We start from the raw sequence: 23,304 nt of genomic DNA on the forward strand, positions 1-23,304 counted from the left end.
TTGATGTCAAGCATCCCCAGCACAAAGCAGTACTGCTGTGATAGCTGCCTGACCAATGGCTGCTGCAGCACCTACAAATCCTGTGTGTCCTGCTGCCTGCAGCCCAACAAACAACTTCTCCTGGAGCGCTTCCTCAACGGGGCAGCTGTGGCATTCCAGAACCTCTTCATGGCAGTGAAAATCACTTCCAGTTGTGCTTGGCTAAGTGTAGGACCTCTTCCCAGAGTGTGCAGCACAAGAACACCTAATAGGACCCTGTAGCCAAGTACTGTTAGGGAGAGAGCCCACCTGAGCTCTTCTCTTCCTGACAGCCCACTGCAGCGTGGGCACTGAGACACTGCCAGAGGATGCACCAATCGGAGCCAGACTTAAGTGTTCAATTTAGTCCAGTGCAAGGAAATAAGGTGGTATCACTGAGTGTCATCACTTCCTTGCTGTCCACTGGCTTTGCCCACCACCTGGTCTGCACCTGGTGGGGCTCTTCTGTAAAGCAGACTGGAACCTCTGGCTAGGCCCAAGCAGGAAAGAACTGCCGGCTGAGTTGGGAGTGGTGTTGGCTTTCCTGGAGACTTAGCATCGGCACCCACACAGGGACCTGGAAATTGTGTTCATCAGCCACCAGGTGTTCACTTCCATACTGATCTGGGCTCTTCCCTGTAAAATTATTTCTTCAATTCCTTTTTATGTAGGAAAATGCCTTATCATTCTAGTTGAATATATTCAAGGAAATTTTAAAAACATTTTAACTTACAAATGACTCAACTGTTTTACCTCTCTCATAGTTTTCAGATTTTAAATTTTATGATAAGTAGTTTTTAAATATTTATCTTACTTACATTGAATGTATTTTTTTTTTTTTACAAAAATACATTATTTATTGTATTTCAATGTTCTGGCCTTACGCAGAGACCTAGTCACAATAAACTTAGTCTTCAAGTTAAATATAAATTAAATGAACACAAAAAAATTATAAACAAATCAGAAAAACTGCTATAAAATCCTTCCAATTTATGAATCCCCATGAAAAACTGTATGGTGGGACTACGAAATTGCCTTAGATGGCCAGACTCTGAAAACTGTCACCTGTAGCCACAGGTACATGCTAAGAGCAGCAACAAGGGAAAGTGACAGAGAATAAAGCCATGACGGGTCTCACCATCCCCAGAGAGTTGAGCAAGTCAAGTGGCAATTAGATACTTCACAAAGCCTCATCTTTGTACAAAGACCAGGGGCTCCATTGAAGCCAGTTGCTCCACAGGCAGCCCCAGGGAAATGTGCCCATTAGATGAGCAACAATAACCTCAGAACACAAACCTCAGTGAATCCACAGACAAGGAAAATATTCGCTTCACCCCCAAAGCCCTTTGAGGGCTCTAACTCAAAAGCAGAATACCAAAAATGACTGCCGATTGGCCTATGTGTTGACTATTCAAAAACAGCAAAACGTACACTCACACACGAATCCCAGGAAATCTTGTTGCATTTCAAAATGGAAAGGTGCACTGCTAACCCCCCAGAGACGACACGTTATTGCAGCTGAAATACCAGAGCCAGGCCTGGCACCACATTTCTCCTGCCAGTTCTGAGATCTTGATCCTTGAAAGGCATGAGATACGAGTCCTCCTAACAGTGTCCCTCGTGGGCACACAGTACAGATGGTCCCGTTGTCCACAGTTCCCCACTGCCTTCTTCAGGGGGGATGACTCAACAGCTATGGGATGGTGCTAAGAATCATGCCACGAGTCCCAAACAGAGGGTAGAGCCCCCAGCAGTTTCCATTCCCTGACAGGACACGGCTCCATCACAGCAGTTTAGAAACTCAACAGTAGTCCCTCCTGTCAGGAGCTGGAGGACAGTCCATGCACTGGCACCACCATTTTCTAGAAGGAGAACATGGAGACCAACTCCCATGAGGGTTAGTTACGAGACTCTGAGGCTGTGGGGCTGCGGACCGTGGACATGAGGTGTGACTTGTATGTTTTGCTCAAGCCTGTCATCCAGAATTTCAGCAGCTTGACGTTGTCCTCCTCAGAGGCACCAAGGACACTTAGGATCTTCTGTGTGTCCTCCTTGGGGCGACTGTCCACCTTGGTGAATTTAAAGAGGACCTTAACTTTGTTCATCCACTCCTCCTTAAGGCAGACGAGGCACTGGTCCACTACATCCACAGACAGGTTCTGGTTGGTCAGAGCTGCTTCGATCTTATTCAGGATGGTGGGACCAACTCGGTCAGCAGCCACAGGACTTCCACTAGTCACCACAAACTCATACTTGCTGAGGGACTGGTCGTCCTCGCACCCGAGTGGGTGCAGTGTGGAGCGCATGGCTGTGTGCACCTCCACGACGACTGCGAACTCTGAAGCCAGCACAGGGGAAGGGATCTGCACATTTGGCTGAGCCCCAGGAAGTTGCACCGGTAAGCTTCCTCGTACTGGCTGCTATATGGGATGATACGGACACAGCCCACAGGCAGCATGGTCCGAAGAACTTCGAATGCCGACTGGACCAGGTCCACATCTCGGCTTTTCCAGATCACCTGGTTCCCCATGAGAACGTGCCTTGCCAACATGCGAAAATAGGGAGCACCTAGGACCTGTCTCATGTGCCGAAGAGACCTGAACACTGACAGCTTTCGGGACTGCCAGCTCCCACAGTCTGAGAGTAAGGATGAATCTGTCGGGCATTTGGTCAGGTCCTGCCCTTCCGCACCTTCTGGAAGCACAGGGGCTTTCTCTTCATCTTCAGCCCCAGAGTTGTCCCAGCTTTCTGACTCCTCTTCTAAGTCAACAAGCTTCTCCATCTGGACCAAGGTGTCCTCTGTTGGTGCACCCTCCAGGAGTTTCTCAGTCAGCCGGCTGCCACATGCTTTCAGAAGCCAGGCAAAGGAAGTGTGAAGACATGCCCACAGGTTGTCATCGCTGGTCAAGGAAGTCAGTGAGCGGGCAGCATTACCATTCCTTTGGTGCAGGAAGGGCATAAATGCTGTGTTCATCCTCTGGGCTCGCTGTGGGCATCCAAACTGCTCCGCCTCAAACACCTTGAGAGCCTTGCCCTGGAGCTCATCAATGATCCCACGGATCTTCCCCAATAGGAAGGGCCAGGAGTTGATGAGGTAAATTCGGTCCATCATGATGGCAATGATGCTATACCAGCGCTGGAAGCCCCTGGCCAAGCTGTCCAAGCTGTGACTGAACACAAAACCATGCTGTTCGTCCCCAAAGAAGATGGGACCTTCACGGCCAGGGCACACCTCGCAGCTCAGGCTCCGCACACAGGCTTGACGGACAATGCTGAAGAGCTGTGGGTGGTTTGGATGTTGGTGACTAACATACTTAATCGAGGTCTCTTTATTGTGGCTGATATAGCCTGGGTGCCCAGCAGCAAGTGACCGGCAGCCCTCACACATGTCCAACTTTTTGGGCCCTGGACTGCTGGATTCTGCGCTGGCCCCCTCAGCTGGGCTGTGGGCACGGACCCGGCTGCTCATCTGGATGCCGCCCTCCTCCTCCTCGGCTTGCTCCCCTTGGCCTGGACTGTCCCCATTCCCAGCACCCTGGGGTAGAGGGGCATGTAGAACTTCCATGCAAAAGAGAGTGCGGGGGCCATGGAGTTCGCAGAAGTGACAGAGGGCAACGATGGCATTCATGGTGCCTTAGAGACAGGCAGAAGTCTTATACCTAGCAGAAATACAGAGAATGCAAAGTCTGCACACATGAGTCAGTCATGGCAATGGAAGTCATATTTGAACACCTAATATTTTCCAGAGACCCTGCAGCCCCTGCCGAATGTATTTTTAATGGTTGTAGATTACCCATGAAAATCAAGATATTAGTCATTTTCAGTTGCTTCCTTGTCAGAGAAAACAGGAAGAGTCACCATACCTGAAATGCAGAAAACAGTTGCCATTGCATTCCTCAAACATCCAACAAAGATAAATATAGCCTTGGCTGGCCAGCTATATCTTTAGTACAAGCAGAGATTCAGAAGAGAGAAAAATCACCAAAATTTGTAGGTGATCCCTGTATTGCAAGTAGAGGACTATTTTTAAATTGTTAACCAAAAATGTCTTAAAGTAGGTATGTCAATCACCTGCCATGCCACACGACTCTGATATGGTGATAGTCTTGGTTCCTGGACCCCTGTGGGCATTTGGACCCTGTCACTTCACAGAGGAATTATTTTGCAGTGAGAACAAGACGGGCCAGGTCTTCCAAGGGAAGACAATCAGGCTATTCCCATTGCCAGTGTGGCCATAGGAGACTTAACTGGCATATTTTTGTAACGTTTTTTGTATCCTGACTGAAGGCTATAAAGGCCTGCATATAAGGGCCTTCTGTTCATTTTCTTTGTCTTTTGCAATAGAGATCTAGTAGTAAATGGTGTTGAAACTAGGAGCTCATCCCTCTTGACCATCAAGCACATGCAGAGACGAAGCAGTATGGCAGAAAAACATATTTTTCTTTAGATCATCTAGTTTGAATATTTTCCAGTTATAAAATAGATAACCTAGAAGGGACTCTTTTGGATTGCTGTCAGCGTTTCCTGTATTGAAGACCGCTGTAAATTTGGTGTCCCACAATGAGTGGTGCTGGGGAGGGGTGTCCATCCCTGGAACAAGTATCCATATAAAGAGAGTGGTAACATTCATTCTATGGGCTCTGATTATGGACAAGAGCAGCCTGCCTTACCAGAAGCTGGGCCTCAGAGGGATCTATTCAGGGTGTCAGGTTTGAAAGAAATCAGTCAAGTTCCGCCTGTGGACATTAAAAAAAAAGGTTTTACAGGGGCTTATAGTTTAGAGGCATCTTCAAAAAATTTTGTTCTCGTTCTAGGCTGCCATCACAGAGTACCAAAATCTGGGCAACTTTAAACAATAGAACTTTATCATCTCACAGTTCTAGAGGCCAGATGTCTGAAATCAAGTCATGGTCAAGTTCCATGTGCAGGTTCTACGGTGGATCCCTCTGCCTCCTCCCAACTCCTGGTGTCAGTTCCAGTCCTCAACTTCCTTGGCTTGTGGTCACATCACACCAGTCCCCTGGCCATCTCTCCATGTGTTTTATGTCATCTTCCCGCTATGTGGTTTGAGCCCCAATTTTTTTCTCTGCAGGTTGAACCCAAATAATCTCTTATTGCATAAATGGATGCCCTAATGTCTTGATCTGTATATTTTTTAAAGACCTTGTTTTCACATAAGGTCACTTGGAGGTCATGGATTTAGGACTTCAGCACATGTTTTTTGTAGGACAGTTCAACCCTTAACAGAGGTATTATGCCCACTCAACAGAGGAGGAAACTGAGACCCAGAGAAGGAAAATGACTTGCCAGCCATGTAGATCATAAGTGAAAACATCAGGTCCAGTCATGGTCTGTGCTATTGCATCCTGGGAGTTGCTGGCTGAAGCTGTTTAGTGAAGGTCCCGAGGCAGCAGTGTTGTGTTCTGTTCCTGGGCTCTGCTGCTCTAGTGACCTTTGAATAGTGTGTTTGCATATCTGGTCATAAAACTTCAGGCTTTCTGGCGGTGATGGGGGACTTTCTACACTATCCAGTTGCCTCTGCGTTTACTGGACCTGTCTCAGTGGGACCACACGGTGGCACCCACACGGCCCTCAGGCATTATCCAACACAGAGCAAAGCTCACTACCAAATGATTTGAGTCAAGGCTTATTTGTCAGAAGCCAAGCTGTGCTGGGCGTCTGTGCATGTGGTAGCCAGGTGATCTTCCTCCAGCCTGATCTGTGTCTGGGGAATCGACTAGCATTGGCTGTGGGGAGCTTGGGGCCTGCTGTGGCTCCTGAGACAATGGTGTCTGGCCTCTGCCTTTCACAGTCATGCTTCCATCTCTTGGTTTACCTACAAAATCATTTACTGTGACCTAGAACAGAGCATCAGAGCAGCTGATGTATAGAGGATCTGAGGTGGTGCTGTGCCAATCATGGGCCAGACATAACAATGAACTGGCTACAGTTTGAGGTAAGAAGAGGCTCTAGGAGGCCACTGAGGGTGGAGCCTTTCTGAGTGCAAGTGGCCCTAGAGGAGACAGGCAGCTTCTCCATCCCTGGAATGGCATACTGGGATGAGCTATGCTGAGGTTCTCTTGGGCACTGCTGGGATTTCATTTCTTAGTGGCATTTAGAGTGGCACAGGACACTGTGACAAGTTCCCTTGGGTTTCTCAGAGGTACCTGCTAACACCCAGAGAGTAACGATGGGGAGGAATGTCTGACAGGCTGTCTCACTGGAGGGAGTGTCTTGACCAGAGCCCATTGGTGGTTGTGGGTGGCTCCTGGCTGGAAACCAGCCCCTGTGTGTTCCTTGTGTACACATTTGCTGTTGGTACTGACTGAATCATACCCGACTTTGTGTTGTTGGAATTTTGTTTTTCTTTTCAATGCCGTAAGGCAAAGCAAGTCTCTGTTATATGTCTAACTCATGGATTGCCCAGTTGCCTCCTGTGTCTTCAGTATACACAACTGTATGTGTGGTGTTCCCCCACTCCCACTCCCTGCTCTGCAGTGCAGCATTTGATGCATCTCTTTGTGAGGGTTATTAACCATGGGATCTTCTTTCCCAAGTTGCTTGATGTGGATCCCAGTGGCTCTTGAAAGCCACCAATGTGCTATAGAATGCCTTCCTGTAGGAATTTCCAAAAGGCCTCTGTGCGATGAATAGTAACAGTCACCAGTGACTAACCTCAGGGAGCTTCCACCTCCACCAGCACTACACTGCAGAGAGGGATGAGGTGGGACCAGGCAGCGGCAGCTTCCAGAGTGGCTACCAGGCCCCTGCAGGCATCTTCAACTCTGCAGTGAGACTGAAGTTCTAGGCTAGGCCAGGCCTAATGGGTGGGTAGCCAAGCCCCTCTGAGCTCCTCTGTCCTGATAGCCATGGAGCAGCCTGGAGTTATCCCATTTTACAGAAATGGAAACAAATCCAGAAACTCCCAAGAGCTTCAGTGACTTGCTCAAGGCTCCATGAGAAAAACCCTGGAGGAAGACCTAGGTCTTGAGGGCAGGTCTCCTCTTGTCACCCTCCATAGGGGGAATGAAGAGAAGTGGGGAAGAGGCTGGAATGCTTAGGATCTGGGACAACTGTTCTCTACTCTGAGAGGCCCTTTCTTATAGCCTCCCCAACCCCAATGAGGTGCTGGCTTCTCATGGTACCCCCAAACCCTTTTGTCCTTTGCCCACACTCTGGGACTCAGTTTCCCCAGGGAGAAGAGATGACTGTCTCCCCATTTGGAGGTTTAGGGCCAGGGACAAGTACACAGATGCTCAGAAGGTAATCACTATCATGATTATGAGGGACACCTGGGCCAGAGGCAGGGCCCTTCTGCCATCCTTGCCTGTCCCTCCCACAGTCTCCATACTGAGTCACCAAGTCCTCCTGACTCCTCTTCAGGAAGCCATCCATGACTTGTATGAGAAGTGAGCCTAGTCTGAGCCATTAACCAGGAATATCTGGCCTCAGGAACTCAGAATTGGATATTGACTCTTCAAGAATGCCTGAGTCATGTGGTAATCCTGTGTTAGCTCACCCTTCAAGTTCAAATAAAAGCATCGGTTGGATGTGGGAGTGACCCACTAGAGTCAATGGCTTGCTTACCCCCCATCCTGTTTTATGTGAAGACGCTCCTAGGGTCCCCTTTGATTTGTACCGCTATAAATAAAGCAAGCTTGGGGTCCTTTGTTAGAGCCATACCTTTCTGGACAGCTCAGCTGTCACATCCCCCCAGCTGGGGTTGTGGTTCAGTGGTAGTGTGCTCACTGAGCATGTGTGAGGCCCTGGGTTTGATCTTCAGCACAACATAAAAAAATAAAGATATTGTGTCCACCCACAACTAAAAATATATTTTCAAAAATGTCATGCCCCTGCTTCAAAAATATGCCTGCTTTTGTCTTTATTTCTGATATACAAATTTCTTAGCTTTTATTTCATAGCCAGCCCATCCCTCTGATGGGATCCCTTTACCTCACCCACATGGGAGCTATCCTGCAACCCCAGTAAGGCACTGGCTCCTTGTGACACACCCAACCCCTTTTGTACTGCCCCAACTCTGGGACTCAGCTTCTCCCGGGAGGAGAGATGACTACTTTCTCAGTTGGAGGGTTAGGGCAAGCGACAAGTGCACAGATGCTCAGAAGGTAATCACTATCATGATTATGAGGGACACCTGGGCCAGAGGCAGGCACCTTCTGCCATCCTTGGCTGTCCCTCCATAGTCTCCATGCTGTCCCATCAAGTTATCTTGGCTCCTCCTTCCTCCATCTCCCATAATCACTATGTTGAATCACTGCTGCCACCAACCCACCTTGGGGATTCTCAGAGTCCTTCTGCTGACTCTATGGGGACTGTCAGCGAGTCCTGGGCCTTCCTCTGAGGAAGAGCTCAGCCAGGGTACCAGGGAGAAACTTCATCATCCTCTCTAAGCCCCTCCTTCCTGCAAAATGCAAGATGACCCAGTAACCCAGGAAGCCATCTGGCTCTGCCACAGCTAGGTCTTCAGAGGTCCCTGCAGGCAGATGACAGGGCTGCCTCTGCAGCCCTGCCTTTGCTGCCAGGCCTGAGTCTGGCACATGCATGGCCTCTCTCCACCTGGCCTGGCCTTCCCTGGGCATCCTCAGGTTTCCTGTACAAAAGTGGCCTTTGCAATAGCATCTAGCTTTTTTCTGTTACTAAGAGTGGAATGGGGCCAATGAATAAACCCTTGGCACTGGGGTTGTTCTGGAGGGGACCTGCTCATAACCTTTGGTGACAGAGAAGATGGAGATTGAGAAGTTCCTCTGAGCACCTACCTGAGCCAATTCATGAGAAATTGTTCTCTTCATCACTGCTGGTTTGCCTGCCTGCAGGAACTTGTTGTTCTGAGATTGGGACTTGCATCTTTTTCTGTCTCCAGTGTTCCTAGAAGAAAACAAAAGAAACAATGAGATAACTTTGGGCCCATCCCATGAAACCAGATAATATGTTTTAGGTCTCTTCAAATCCTTTGTGGAAAGGGCTAGGAAAAGAAGGAAGAAATGAACAGAGGAACTAAATAAGTAGCTTAACTCTTTCTGAAAAAGGTTACCTAACACCAAGTGTCAGTGGGCCAACACTGGAACATCTTGTCCTGCTACCCTCATGGGAAGACTGTGAGATGTCCTCGTCATGAGGCGGAATGCAGGTGGAACTGTTAGGCCAAGCGAAGTGCACGTGGGAGCCTCATTCCTTCGAGAGGTGTTAAGAAGACATTAATGCTCAATATTTTTCATCTCCATGAGGACTGATATTCTGCATAGAAAACCCAATCTTGACTTGGGTTAGGGATTACATGTCAAACCACAGTGCAGTTCCTGATCTGAAAACACAGTGTCCTGCTCAGAGAGGAGCATCTAGGTGGTATTGTGAAAGTCAGACCTATTTTTCTAGGCTGCCTTTGGACCTCCACAGGCCCCAGACCACTCAGTAAACTCTTTACCTCCTGTGCTTGTCCAGTGAGTGAGCGCCTACTTTGCGCAAGGCTCAGTGCTAAGCTCAGAGGAACAACGTGTGCATGGCTCCGGCACCCCTGCCGCTGCGCTCTAGCAATGCCTTGGCTTCCTTGCTGGCTCAGAGGATGCTAAACCTGCCCTGTTGGAGACATGCTGCGACCTTCTTGTGGCAGCCTTGCTACCACTTCAGAGGTGATTCTCAAACTTGCCTGCTCCAGGCTGTATACACCTAATCTCTCCTGTCACCTCCTTTTACAGGGCCATTTCTTGCAGCCTTTCACCACTCATTGCTTTTTGAAACCCTGTTCTTGAGATCCCAAATACCTCTTTGACCCCATCTAGAAAACCTTTGGCCCCCATCCTTATTCTCTAAGATCCAGTCACATGACTCATTGTCTTGCTGGCCACACCATGGGCTCCATGTGGGCAGATTTGTCTTGAACCACCTGTGAGTGTCCACTTTGTGTGTGTGCCAGGGACAGTGTTGGATAGCCAGTGCACAGCAACTGTCAGTTGAGTGAGCATGTGAGGGGTCACAGCCAGCCTCTGGAGGGAGTGCTTCTTTCAGTGTCCCACAGAAGAGGCTCCTTACTCAAATGGCTGTGACCTCAGGATGGTGTTGCATCCATGTCTGTTTCTCAGTGCATATTGAGCTTTGCAAACACCAGCACAGGGCCTGGCAGGAAGCAGGCTTAGTGTGTATCTCTGGAATCTTCCACACTATCTGCTCCTCTGTACTTCAGCACCTTGCAGGGCATCTGGCACATAGCAGGCAGGCAGCAGACACTGAAGGGAGTTGATTGGACCCTTTCCATGCCTGTTGTCACTCCACACGTGTGTGTACAGACAAACACATTCACACACATGACCATCATTTGAACTTTTCACAGTGACAGACTTTAGAAATGGCACTCATGTTTTCTCTCCTGTATGGCCCTCTAAAGGACAGAAGCCAAATCTTTCTTGATGATTGTAATTTGGAGAACCTTAGCTTAAGTGACTCTGCCTTATAAAGTATATTAAAATGGGTATATTTTCCTGGAAAAGATGAAAGACAGTTCTCATTATAGAATTCCACCTATAATTGTTCTGATTTTTAATTAACTATAAGTATTAATTTGCATGACAAGAAGTGTATATTTTTTAAAGTACTTTTATGCTCAGATTATCAGATGAAGAATGTTTGATCAGTGTCATATCGAAGGGGTGAGTGATAATTTTGAACTGGCAGTTAAGTTTTATAGGTTGTTTACTTAATCAACAAGTATCTACTGGGTGCTTGCTATGAGCAAAGCACAATTTTTCAGGCTCTGGGAAAGAAACAAATACCTGGATCTACTAAGCAAACAGGTTTTGAGCATTTACTGAGGGCACACTCTGTGCTGGTAGAAAAAACCTGGTGACAGGGGAAGGCCCCAACCTCTAGGAGCTCTCAGTGCCCTCAGTGGGTGGAGGACACATTTTTGGTTATGAGCTGTGTGCCTGAGAATGCTCAAAGTGACCTGGACAGAGTGGAGAGGGCACAAAGAGGGAAAGGCAGAGCCTTTCCAGATGAACATCACTCTGTATTAGTTACCTATTGCTTTGTGTCCATTTACCCCCAAACTTAGCTGTTTAGAACAAGATTTCAGTCAGCAGGCACCAAAGCAGTAACAGCATCATAGAAAGGCATGTCAGAGGAAAGCTGCTGAGCTCATGGCTGCCAGGAAGCTAAAAGAGAGAGGAAGGAGCAGGTGACAAGAAATACCTTCCTGGTCTCACCCCCAGTGACGTACTTCCTTCAGCAGGTCCCACCACCTCCCAGCAGTTCGTTCAGCTGAGAATCGATTAATTCATTAATGAGATCTGAGCCCCCATGATTCAATCACTTTCCAATAGCCCCACCTCTGAACATTGCTGCACTGGAGACAAGACTTCAACATGAGAGACTTTGGGGACATTATGGATCCAAACCATAACAAGTAACAGACATGTTCTCTCACACAGGTTCCTGAGGGTCAGGATTAGGGGTGGTGTAGCTGGCCTATTCTGCCACAAGCTGCAGTCACCTGAGCCCTCCCTTGAGTGTTGTGGGCAGGCCTCTACACAGGCTTGGCTGAGTGTCCTCAAGACACTGTAACTGGTTCCACCCAGAGCTAGTGACCCAATTGCAGGGTGATGGGGTGAGTCAGTGTGCTTTATAACTTGATCTGGAAAGTGACATAGTCACTCTACCATGTGCTGTATTGTATTGGTCACACTGACCATCTTGGTAAAGTGAGGGTGGAGATTACACAAAGGGGAGACACATTCCAGGAGATGGGAATCATTGAATCACTGTGGCCATCTGGCTTTCACACCCTCTTCTGACTGAGGAGAGAAGAAATGTAGAAGGGGCCACCATGTGGGATACAGTCACTGGCCAGGTGACAGTGAGAGCTGGTCACATCCCGGGGCAGCACTCATTTACATGGCTGCAGGATCCTTGCCTAGGCTTCCTGGATTACTAATCATTCAGATGCTTCCAAAGTTCACCACCTGAGATTCATAATGTTACAATACATACAGCATAATATATAATTAACTCAACATATCTAATAATATCATAATTGATATAGTTACATCTAACATTATTGTTATAGTAATAATTTGAAATTTGAGAGCTTTAAAAACCAGTATGACCCAGCCACTTCTCGGTATTTATTGAAGATAATTAAAATTACTATAGCAGTATGTGCATACCCACACTTATACAGTCACAATTCATAATGCCCAAGGTATGGAACCAGCCTTGGTGTCCATCAACAGATAAATGGGTATAGGAAATATGTATATATATTCACAGTGGAGTTTATTCAGCCATCAAGAATGAAATTATAGCATTTGGAAAATGGATGGAACTTGAGAGCATTACGTTGAGTGAAACAAGCCAGACTCAGAAAACAAAAGTTCATATGTTTTCTCTCATATTTGGCAGCTAGAGAGGGAAAAAGTGGGGAAGGGAAGTGAGCTGAAATCTCATGAAAATAGAGGGGAGACCAGTGGGGTAGAGGAAGGTCACCAGGAGGAGGGCAGTGGTGGAAAGAGGTACTAGGGGAAACAGTTGAGCCAACTATGTTGTTATGTTGTGTGCGCAGACACAGGTAACAAACCCCACTATTATATATAATGTTCCAATAAAAGAAGAAAAAAAAGGTAATCTGTGGCTGCTTATTTATTATGCACAATTCTTTCTCCTCTCTCCATTTGCCCAAGATGCTGAAAGGAAAAAGGCCGAGGGGAAGAAGGTAGCCCTGGCCCCCACTGTGGTCAAGAAGCAGGAAGCCAAGAAGGTGGTGAACCCTTTGTTCAAGAAGAGGCATAGAACTTTGGCACTGACCGGAGTTGTAGCCCATACCTTACCCACTTTGTAAAATGACCCCAGTACATCTGCCTGCAACATCAAAGGGCTATTCTCTATAAGAGGCTGAAAGTGCCTCTGCAATTAACCAGTTCAGCCAGGACGTGGATTGCCAAACAACCACCCAGCTGCTTAAGCTTACCCACAAGACCAGAGATGAAACAGAAGAAGCAGAGGCTGTTGACCTGGGCTGAGAAGAAGGCTGCTAGCAAAGTGGATGTCCCCATGAAGAGACCACTGGTCTCAAACTAGAGCAATAATTAATAAAATAAAATAGTTATAACAATATACTGAATTAAATGTTATGCGAATGTGATCTTTCAAAACATCTTGTTTTAATCTCACCTTTTCATTTAAAGGACACACTGGCTTCTTTTTAGCACATCTAAGAGTGTTATCACTACACTCTTGCACTTTGGGGCCCTTTAGGTCAAAAAAGGTTATGTGTACAAATGCACTGGTGTTATGACATTAGACCTGGTCATCCATATAGCATCTAAGTGACTAACAGGCAGGTAGTGTGGACATCCTGGACGAAGGATGATTCATGTCCTGAGTAGGGACTGAGCAGCTGGAGAAAGAGTTCACCACATTATTCAGAACGGCATGCAGTTTACAACTTAGGAATTATTTATTCCTGGAATTTTCCATTTAATAGTTTTGGACCTTGGTTGGCTGCAGATAATTGTAAAAAGTGCAATCTAGCCTAAGGCAGGACCATAGTACATAAGATGACAAAAAATAAAACTGAAAGCAGTACATGAAATGTTAATAGCAGTAGAAATAGAAGTAATTTATCATCTTTTTATATTGTTTCAATTTTATGTAATGAACATGTATTGATTTTTAATGGAAGATAAAATAAATACTTGCCAAAAAAACTCTTATAGTACCAATAGATTTGAATCTTTAAAATCAGGTCAGCAATACACAACCTCTTTAAATGTATCCCAGAATTCTAAGTGCCTTCAACATTTTTAGTCACTTTGGTTTCCAAACACCTATATCAAATATTGAACTTTTTAAAAAAGTTAATAAAAAAATTCAGTCATCCTCCTATCTATCTACAAAGTGATTATAGATCTCAAGTTAAACTATTCATTCTCTGCTAGAGGTCTCAAGCTTATTCCAAGTGTTTCAAGAAGCCACCATACCATTTCTTTTAAATGATATGACAAAAATTTTTATTAGATTTCCTCCAAGGTACAGAGCAGTCATAATTAACAAACTCAGCTGTCATTCAAACCAGAATACATCAAATCCAAAGGCCATAGAGCATGTTCCCAGACAGTGCAGTGTTTGTCTCCCTAAAAGCAAGATAATGCAGGCAAAAGGCAGAACTATAAATATTACATTCTAGAAAACTGACATTTACCTACACTGCTTTTTAAAAAAATTTTTTTTGTCATCAATGGACCTTTACTTTATTTATTTATATGTAGTGCTGAGGATTGAACCCAGTGCCTCATGCATGCTAGGCAAGCACTCTACCACTGAGCTACAACCCCTGCCCAGACCTACACTGTTGGACAGAAACATTAAAACAGAGTGATCTAACATATCCTAGTGAAATTTCTTTTCCCAGATGCAGCCAAGCTTCAGGTCTTAAGCATCGTTGCCAATTCTGAAAGGTCTCATATCTAATGTTACTGTTTTCTTATCACATAGAAAAGGCTAGATGGCCTTTTATCTTGGCCTACCCATTTAATTGGTTGTGTAGGACCAGGAATAGATTGAACAGGTTCTTCCTGAAGCCACAGAGATTTCCCAAAGTTCTCATCAGCTCTTAACACCTGACCTCCTCTTTACCTGTTATTTATATATTTTTCACTTCCACCTATGCAGAAGAGCTCTAAAAACACTTATATCATGGCCCTGGGAACACAGGGCTTTCATGGATTACCAACAAGGATTTTGAATGCTGATACTCTGGGAGAGGCTGAGAGCAGTTCACTTTCTAGTAACTAATACTGTCCAGAACCACAAGGTGGAGCTTTACCTACAGCAAAGGTGATTAAATTTCAAGAATGGTGGGGAACTCTGGATTGGTGGGAAAGACTATGTGTGGTGCTATTGATAGAAATGATAGCCTCCATCCTGATTCCATGTTATTTTAACAAATGGATTCTTAATTTATTACTAGGTGACTTTAATATGGTAACAAATAGGATACCAACAATATAGAAAAGTAATCTGCAAACATGTATTTTTACACATCTGTTTTGGGCAAAATCATTTTTTCTTTATGAACCTTGTTTAAATGGAGGGAAATATCCCCAGTAAAATATTTCTCAGTGCACTTTTCAAAATGGTTTGGTTTGCCCAATTAATAGGCAAGAAAAACATGGTTCCTAATATCCTGATTCAGTTGAAAAGCACTTAATTCAAGATCTCAAGGGTGAAGGTAATCTAGGGGCTCTCAGGCAGTACTCTGTTTACACTGTTGGAAAACTATTTTCCTGAAAGAACTTAGTACAGTGCTGTGGTAACATAAGTAGCAATGTTCCCCTGGGCATGGGCTGGATTGCTCTTGGCAAAGATACCTTTTGCCCTGTCACAACACTGAGGTCTAGCAAGTTCAGTTGGTCCTTGAGAAACCCAGCAGAGTTAGCAGAGCATGAAGCTGGCCTCCAGGGAGCTTCCAGATGGGGAATGGTCAGGTGGTCACCTTTCCATGTAAGTGGGATAGTGGGAGTCCTGCAAGGCCTAGGCCTACCTTTCCTTTCTTTCTTGCCACTCTGTCCTGGCACCAGAAGGCATCTGGGTGCAGAAAGCAATTCTGATTTCTAGATTTGTGGAATAGACTGGACACGAACTGGGGCATGTTTGCAAACTTTCCTTAGGTGACTGTAGTGTGCAAAAAAGGGTAAAGGAACCATTGGGTTGGTGGGCTAACAGGAGAGAAGGTTCTAGAGTAAAAGACACACCTATCGCCCCTCTTCCCTTGATTTGGCGTCTTGAGTGATTATTTGACAAACTGTCCTATTGCACTTCAGACCCGCAATTAGGCCACAAGTGGATGGGATTTGTATTCGTGGCTGGGGTCATTAGAGACAGGGCAAGTTCATTTCATTATGAAGCACTGAGTGTGGTGCACGGGAGGGGCAGAAACAAAGCCAGCAGCTGGACTCTCCCTGGGCCACATGTCTGTGTTTTTGCTATTTTATTTAATCTCATCACCCTCCTGCAAGGGGATACCCCATTCATTCCTGATAAAGATATTGTCATAATGATTATTTTTGTTGTTCACTGTCACACAGGAAATAAAATGGTGAGAATTCTACCTACTTAGGTTGTAAAATCCCAAATCCATGTGTCTTCACTTTGGTCTTTAGGTTTACTTCCAAAATTGCACTAAAATCTTTTTATTTGCTTTATAAATGGACCAATATCCTTTGTTTGAAAACAGCACTTTCCTCTCCTGGCCTGTTTGTGTCACTCGGCACAGGCACTAATAGGAAATGAAGAAAGCTGGGGGCTCTGTTTATTTCAAGTGTAATAAAATATTATGGAAATATTAATAATATTGACTTGAACGGCACGTATATCATCTGTTTTGCATTTTTCACAGCTGAGAATTTCAGCACAATTGCCCTTCCTCCTTATGGTTTTTCTGATTCTTCCAGCTATAAGCAAGTTTTCCTTCTGAAGCCTGTATCTGTACATCTTACACTGTTTTACCATTTTTACCCTCAAGTTGTCTTTATGGACATGCTTGTGTCCTACCACATTATAATACTTTTGAGATTCAGTCTGATATTTGTCATCACAGGGCTTAGTTCCTTGAAGAATTAAGTATCTCAATATTCAATTAATAAATCAAATTTTCTCTCTACCACTTTTTAAAACTTCTTTTAATTGTAGTCGTAGATAGCATGCCTTTATTTTATTTGCTTATTTTTATATGCAGTGCTAAGGATCGAATGAGTGCCTCATGAGTGCTAGCCAAGTGCTCTACCACTGAGTCACAGCTCCAGACCTCTACCACTCCTGATCCCTGACCTGAACAAAGCCCTTTATTAAAAGGAATGAAAATTAAATATATCACAAATGAAGAAAAAAGGATGTGTATGTGTGTGAATACATAAGTGCACACACATGCATGCCAAGCTTGGTTTTATGCATCATCACAGTCTGGTACAAGTAATAACAGTGCTGGATTGGTTAGTTCATCTGCCATCTGTTTAAGACTGCACCAACAGGTGTTTGCTATGGGATGGTCTCGGAGCACCAATGGAAATGAATCAGCACCACAGAATTAGGTTCCCTCGAAATCTTTCTTCTGCTTCAGATGTGCTCTCCCGAGACGAGGTAGAAATATTTTTGTCCTTGTGTTTAAGACAACATTCTGTGCTTCAGAAGCTTCCTCACAGCTAGGATCCTGAAATACGTGGGAATGTCTGTGGCTGGCCCGACCCTCTGGACAGTGGTTCTTAAATATCTGTAAGGACCACTATCTGTAAGGAACACTATCACACAGGGAACTCGTGGTGCCAGCCTTCTCTGCTCTACATTCAGATCCACTGTGCCTGGAGGTATGACCAAGAAACAGTCACTGTTGTAAGCACCTCAGGTGATTTTAAAGCAGAGGGTTCCAGAACACTATGAGGAACACACTGCTGTGTCTTGGAACAGCTCTGTCCTGCACAAAGTTGAATTTCCTAATGCACTGAGTACACAGCTTTTAATGGGCTATGAATAGCAGCAGACCACAAAACAAAGCTGGGAGGACCACACCTCCAATGTGTTGCAGGGAGTGGGTCAGTCTATAGGGCAAATAGGGCAAAACTTGAAGTGTTACACAGGAAAAGTCACGTTAACTTGTACCACTTGTCATCTTTCATCCGTCACATAAATCTTTGTGACAGAAGGTAAGTGTCTGAAAATATCAATCCTTCTTTTATAAATTCATGCTTTTCCTTTAAGGTGATGAAATGATGTGCACGATATAGGGACGACATTCAGTCCTTCTTTCCGTAAAAGGAGTAACTGAGGGCCAGGTCGGAGGCCTTGGAGAATACAAAATAGATTTCAAACTGTATTTGTAGCCATTGTGTGCAATGTGATGTAAGAAAAAATAAGTTTTATTAATTTAAGGATGCCCGTCTGACAGGCTGGAGTGCATGTCATAGAAATGAACAAATCAAATAATTGAATGAGAATTCTCCCAAAAGGAATCCATGCATTAGTTTATCTTATTTATTTGTTATAAAGATCAAAGCTGGTAATGATGGAATCATAAATTAGCAGTGCTAAGGAATTTAAAGTAGTGTTTGAATTGATCAATCATGAGTGTCCGGGGACTTGCTACTGACTGGCTTAGTGTCCCTGCTGAAGTGAACACCAGGTCCCTGGACACAGCCCAAGGCCTGTTCTCCCAAACTAGGATAAGCTTAGTATTTCTTTCAGAAGTATCTTAATATTCTTCTTCCACCAGTTCTCTTGTAGTTAACTACTGTCCTATAAAATGGGTACAAATAAAAAGGCACAGAGCAGTCACCAGGGTTTTCACTAGGAACTTGACAAGAGGAGCTATCTCCCTTGCTTTGGTTTTCAACCCCTTTCTTTTCTATGATGAGCTGCAGAGGGTTGGCCCAGGACCAGATGGGGCTAAATAAGCAAGGCTTTCAACTGCTGCTATTGAATGAAAGATTGTCCACTTCTATTCAAAAGTACTTGTGAAAACTGACAACTTTCAGTTTCACATAGTTAAGAGCTAATCCACGGGACAGTAGAGATTCAGTTATCTAAACAGAATCTTCTCAGGGACACGAATCCTTATACACTGGAATGAATACCCACAAGTTTTGCTTTATGAGCAAAAATAAAGTACAGAAAAGAACCATGCTGCAGCCTTCTCATTGCTTCTGGCATGTGACCCCTGCTGAGTGCTCTTGGGTACTGGTCAAATTGACAAAAACAAGAGGCTTTCTTCAAAAGGACAACAAAAGGTACATTTAAAAAGTCAAAGTTTAAAAATCTTAAGCTAAACAGGAAGATGCTAAAAGTATTTAATGTTGGAATAACTACTTACAAAGAAGAGAAGGTGGCTCTCTAAAAGTCTCTTTCCTAATAGAAAAAAAATTAAAAATTAAACTGCTATGTTAATTGTTTTTTGAGAACTAGCCCTAACTTTTAGTAAAACAGACTTATTGTCAGGGTTCACAAAGTGATTTGTAAGAATTTCATTGCAAAGAGAATTTAAAAATCTTGTAGATCAATCCAAATGCCATTTTTCCTGGTGATATTGTTGGACAGGGAATACAGCAAAAGCAAGTCTGGTGGAAATAGTGACTTTTAGAGTCTTAACACTGGACTCAGAGAAACCTCAGCCTTGCTTACCTACTTCCAGATTTAGACAATTTTTTTAGGTAATTAAAAGTGCCACAGGCTAAACTCAGCCTTCCATTTCAAATGAGCATGGGACTTAGGCGCAAACACATTTGCAGCACACCTGCCATGTTTTCTCTAAGCTCTGATTCTTTCACTAAGATCCCAGCTATTCCCCCACTCACCAAGTCTGAGCTGTTCACAAAGGAACACTTCCTCATTTCTCACAGCCCCACATGCATGGCAGACCAGTGGCATCTGGTTCAATATTTCATTACATCCTCCTGAAAACTAACAGTTCAATCTATTAAAAAACTACAGTCCCTGAGCAGCATAAATTACCTAGCCAGCTGTGATTATAGCATGCCGTGCAGTGCATTCACTGTGGAGACATTTATAGCTGGAGTTTCTACACATTCTGGATGCAAGAAGTGTAACTTATAAGCCTCTTTCAGACAGTAAACATTGAAAAAAATTTTTTTTAAAGTTCCTTAGCAAGAAAAACATTATTTTGGTCTAGAATGAATGACTCCTGTGTTTTGCTTTAATTATCCATGAATTGAATCTAGAATATTTTGGGGGGAATATTTTTGTGTTTAGCCACTCTCTTTGCCTGAGGACCTTCCACTCTGCTCTTGGCTCTCAGCAAATGTTGGAAAAGCATATGAAAGACAGCCCCATTGAAGACCAGCTCAACAGAAAATTTAGAGCTCATTCATTTTTGCTGCCGGGCAGTTGCATGTTATATGGCAGAAGGAATTATGGATGAACAGTTTCATTTGGGACCAGTTTTGACAATTGGTGGTCAGTTACCCACCATCAAATATTGGCACTTTACAAGTTCTCAAAGCCAGACACCTTTGATGGCCACCAGGAAGGGAAGAAAGAGTAAGGTTCCATGGCCTTCTACTCGGTTACAATCATAATGCCAGACACAATAAAGCAGCTGGATAGCTCAGGTGAGAACATATTAAAGAACATATTAAATCAGACAAACTTAAGACTGAATATTTAAGAATCTCCCTGTAATTTACTCCTTTAATGAGTAATTTTCTTCTCCAGGATATAAATCTAGACTTATATTTGTAATTATAATCAAAATGGTAGGCAAATATTTGCATATTATTATTAGGGTCCTAAAGAGATTAGCTATCCTATAGGTAACTCAAAGGGTGCTTTTCTTTTTTCTTGAATGAGTACAATGTTAAATGTTTGTTGCACAGAAAATAGTAAAATGAAGCTTTAATAACAAATGCCCAGCCCAATGGGAATGAATAAACAATTACATACAAAAATATGAATGAACCTAAAAACATAAAACCGATGAAGTCAAACACATATTCCACATATTCCATGGATATGAAGTACAAAGCAGGCAAACCAATCAATGGTACAAGTTAGAATACTGGGTACTGACGGAATACAAGAAGAGTCTTTGGGATGCTGGTAATGTTTCACTTCTTTATCTGAATTCTGGTTACAAAGGTTGTTTTATTTGTAACACCATGCTGTACACTTACAATTTGTGCATTTCTTAGTGTGTGCGATATACTTCAATAAAAGTTTCAAAAAAAAAAATGCTCAGCTCAATTACAAATTCACTGCTTGGTAGTTTGAGGGAGCAGACTAACTGACTGTAATTGTGCCACTGGCCTGGCACTCCATCATGCAGGCCCTTTCTGGGTCTAGCACTTTCCCCAGGCACCTGGTGTCTGTCATGAATAAAGACTTGTTGCTTAGAGGAACTCACCTAGCTGCACTACAAAAATATGACATTCTCGAATTAATTGTGTGTCCTATGAATTGCCACTGACATGGCATGAAATTAGCAGAGCTGACATCACTCAGTTAAGCAGCCATCAGAAAAGTCACATGAAAGCAATCTATGCAGAAACTGTAAATTAGGATTCGCAGTGGTGGGGCCCCCTCCCCGGAGGAAGCATTTTAACTTTTCTTTTTTTTGTTTTGTCTTTAAAATGAAAGGTTAAGAAGAGATGACCTCTAAGATTCTTCCCAGCTCTTGAAATTCTGTGCACTATTCAGTTTGAACAAACTTGTGCATCAAATCCATTCAAAGATAAGGAATGGAAAGTGAATACTTGCATACTGTCATATTTCTAAGTAACTCACTTTTGTTTCAGGAATAAGTGCTTAGATAAAAAAAATGAACCCAACATAAAAAAAAATTACGTGTTAGAGAACTAGTATTCATTCAGCCTATATGAATAGATACATATATATACATACATATATATATATGTATGTATGCTTGGCAGGGGGAAAAAAGTCACATTAGAATCAATCCATGTTATACATGAAAACTAATAAAAGTATACCATATACCATGCTAGGCTCCTCCAGTCTTGGGTGAAATTCTTTCCAATTCTAGGAATTACCTGGAATCGCATGATAGTTGTAAATATAGAATTTAGGTTTTTTTCTTCCTTAATGTTGAATAAACATTGAATGTTTTCTAAACCACTCTTACCTGAAAAATTTGCATGGAGGTCAGCTTTAGGAAGTGCTCACAGAAGGCATTTAGGAATGGAGAAGTAGTTTTAATTAGTCCTATTACTAATTAAAGAAATATGTTTGTCATATTAATTTGCTATATGATTTTTTTGTCTGATTTAATATGTTCTTGAACATGCAACATTTTGGGCAGCCTTTGCTAATGTGTCTAATATACTGAAATAAAACTTTCTAAATTCTAAATTCACTTTTTGGGGGGATGGGAGAGAAAATGGATATAATATGGCAGGAGAAAATAGGACTCTTGTCCCTTCCTGCTAGGAGTGGTATTTCTCACTGTGATTTGTGGATGACATTTACCTTTTTCTGTCATCATTTTCCTTCCATATACTAATAATACTTCTTTGTCTTAGAGGGTTGACAGGATATTTATAGAGAAATTTAATTCCCAAGGCAATATATTTTATTTAATTTCTTCCCCTGAATCTGGGCAGAACTTTCACACATGACATGATAGTGAATCTGGATTATGGGTAAGCAAATGTTCCTCTTCATAAATGATCTATCATGGTGGTCAATCTGTGCTACGAGTGAGGGCTTGGACACAAAAATGTTAAGGCCCAGGGAGGAGAACTTTGTCACAGGGATAGTCAACACTGCATAGATCTTGATTCATAAAATTTAGTAAGAGACAGTGAGATGGCCCTTAAATGAGCTTTGTTCTACAAAACTCAACACTCTTCTACCATATAAATAATTTGTGATTGTCTATTGTTTTATCTGGCTCTTCTCTCTCTTCCAATAACAAAAATAATTGTTGATTCTGCTTATAAAGGGACTTTAGAAAATAGTTACTTTAAGAAAAATTAGGAGGGGCGGGGCTGGGGCTGGACGCGAGCTGGCCTGTGGAGTATTTGGCGGGAGGCAGGCTCCACAGAGCTGCCTGTGGCCGCGCGGGAGTCCCAGCTTCAGCTCTGTCTCTCCCTGAAGCTTCTCAGTCCTTCTTCCTCCATGGTCTCAGCATAGGGCACGGTAACCCTTCGCTCCAAGGACGCGATGGCTCTCAGGAAATGCCCAAAGTCCAGAAGATCCCCAGCGTGGTGATGCGCCTCCAGAGCAAGAGAAGTCGCCAGGAGCTGGAGCCCGAGGCCAAGAAGCTCAGAGTGAAGAGCTCAGGTTCTAGCAGGAGGTATGACTCAGGCTGCCTTTGGGCGGTGTTGGCTAGCCTGCAGGTCCCACCACCATGCAGCAGCATCCTCAGGGCCCTCTAGCAGCTTAAGTTGGGCAAAGCTGCCTGGCCATCACTACTGCAGGTGCAGGGTGCAGGGTCTTCAGCAGTCCTTTTTTTTTTTTTTTTTTTTTTTTTTTAATTGAAACAAATGGGATACATGTTGTTTCTCTGTACATGGAGTAAAGGTGTACCATTTGTGTAATCATAAATTTACATACTGTAATGTTGTTTGATTCATTCTGTTATTTTTTTCCCTTCACCCCCCACCCCTCTTTTTCCTTCTATACAGTCCTTCCTTCTTCCATTCTTGCCCCCCTCCCTAACCCTAACTCTAACCCTAACACTAACCACTCCCACCCCCCATCATCCACTTATCAGCAAGATCATTCATCCTTTGGTTTTTTGAAAGATTGGCTTAT

General features: G+C 43.8%; 2 protein-coding genes across 3 annotated transcripts in view; one reads left to right on the forward strand and one right to left on the reverse strand.

Annotated features, from left to right (window-relative positions):
• LOC306642717 (uncharacterized protein) overlaps positions 1-23,304 on the forward strand; it is an 87,411-nt gene that overhangs the window by 32,933 nt on the left and 31,174 nt on the right. The window contains exon 4 of one of the 2 annotated variants that reach the window (XM_079108460.1): positions 3,807-4,087. The exons of the other annotated variant lie outside the window; for it this stretch is intronic. The gene's annotated coding sequence lies outside the window, so the exon portion shown is untranslated. Of the gene's footprint in view, positions 1-3,806; positions 4,088-23,304 lie in introns of those variants that run through there. 2 annotated transcript variants of the gene reach the window in all.
• Positions 847-3,776, reverse strand: LOC306642691 (folliculin-like). Its single transcript, XM_079108450.1, is given in 2 exon segments — positions 847-2,395; positions 2,398-3,776. Coding segments are annotated over 2 exon segments (1,728 nt in total). The 5' UTR covers positions 3,647-3,776; the 3' UTR covers positions 847-1,916.

Source organism: Sciurus vulgaris, assembly GCF_902686455.1.
Source record: "Sciurus vulgaris genome assembly, chromosome: 13".
NCBI lineage: Eukaryota > Metazoa > Chordata > Mammalia > Rodentia > Sciuridae > Sciurus > Sciurus vulgaris.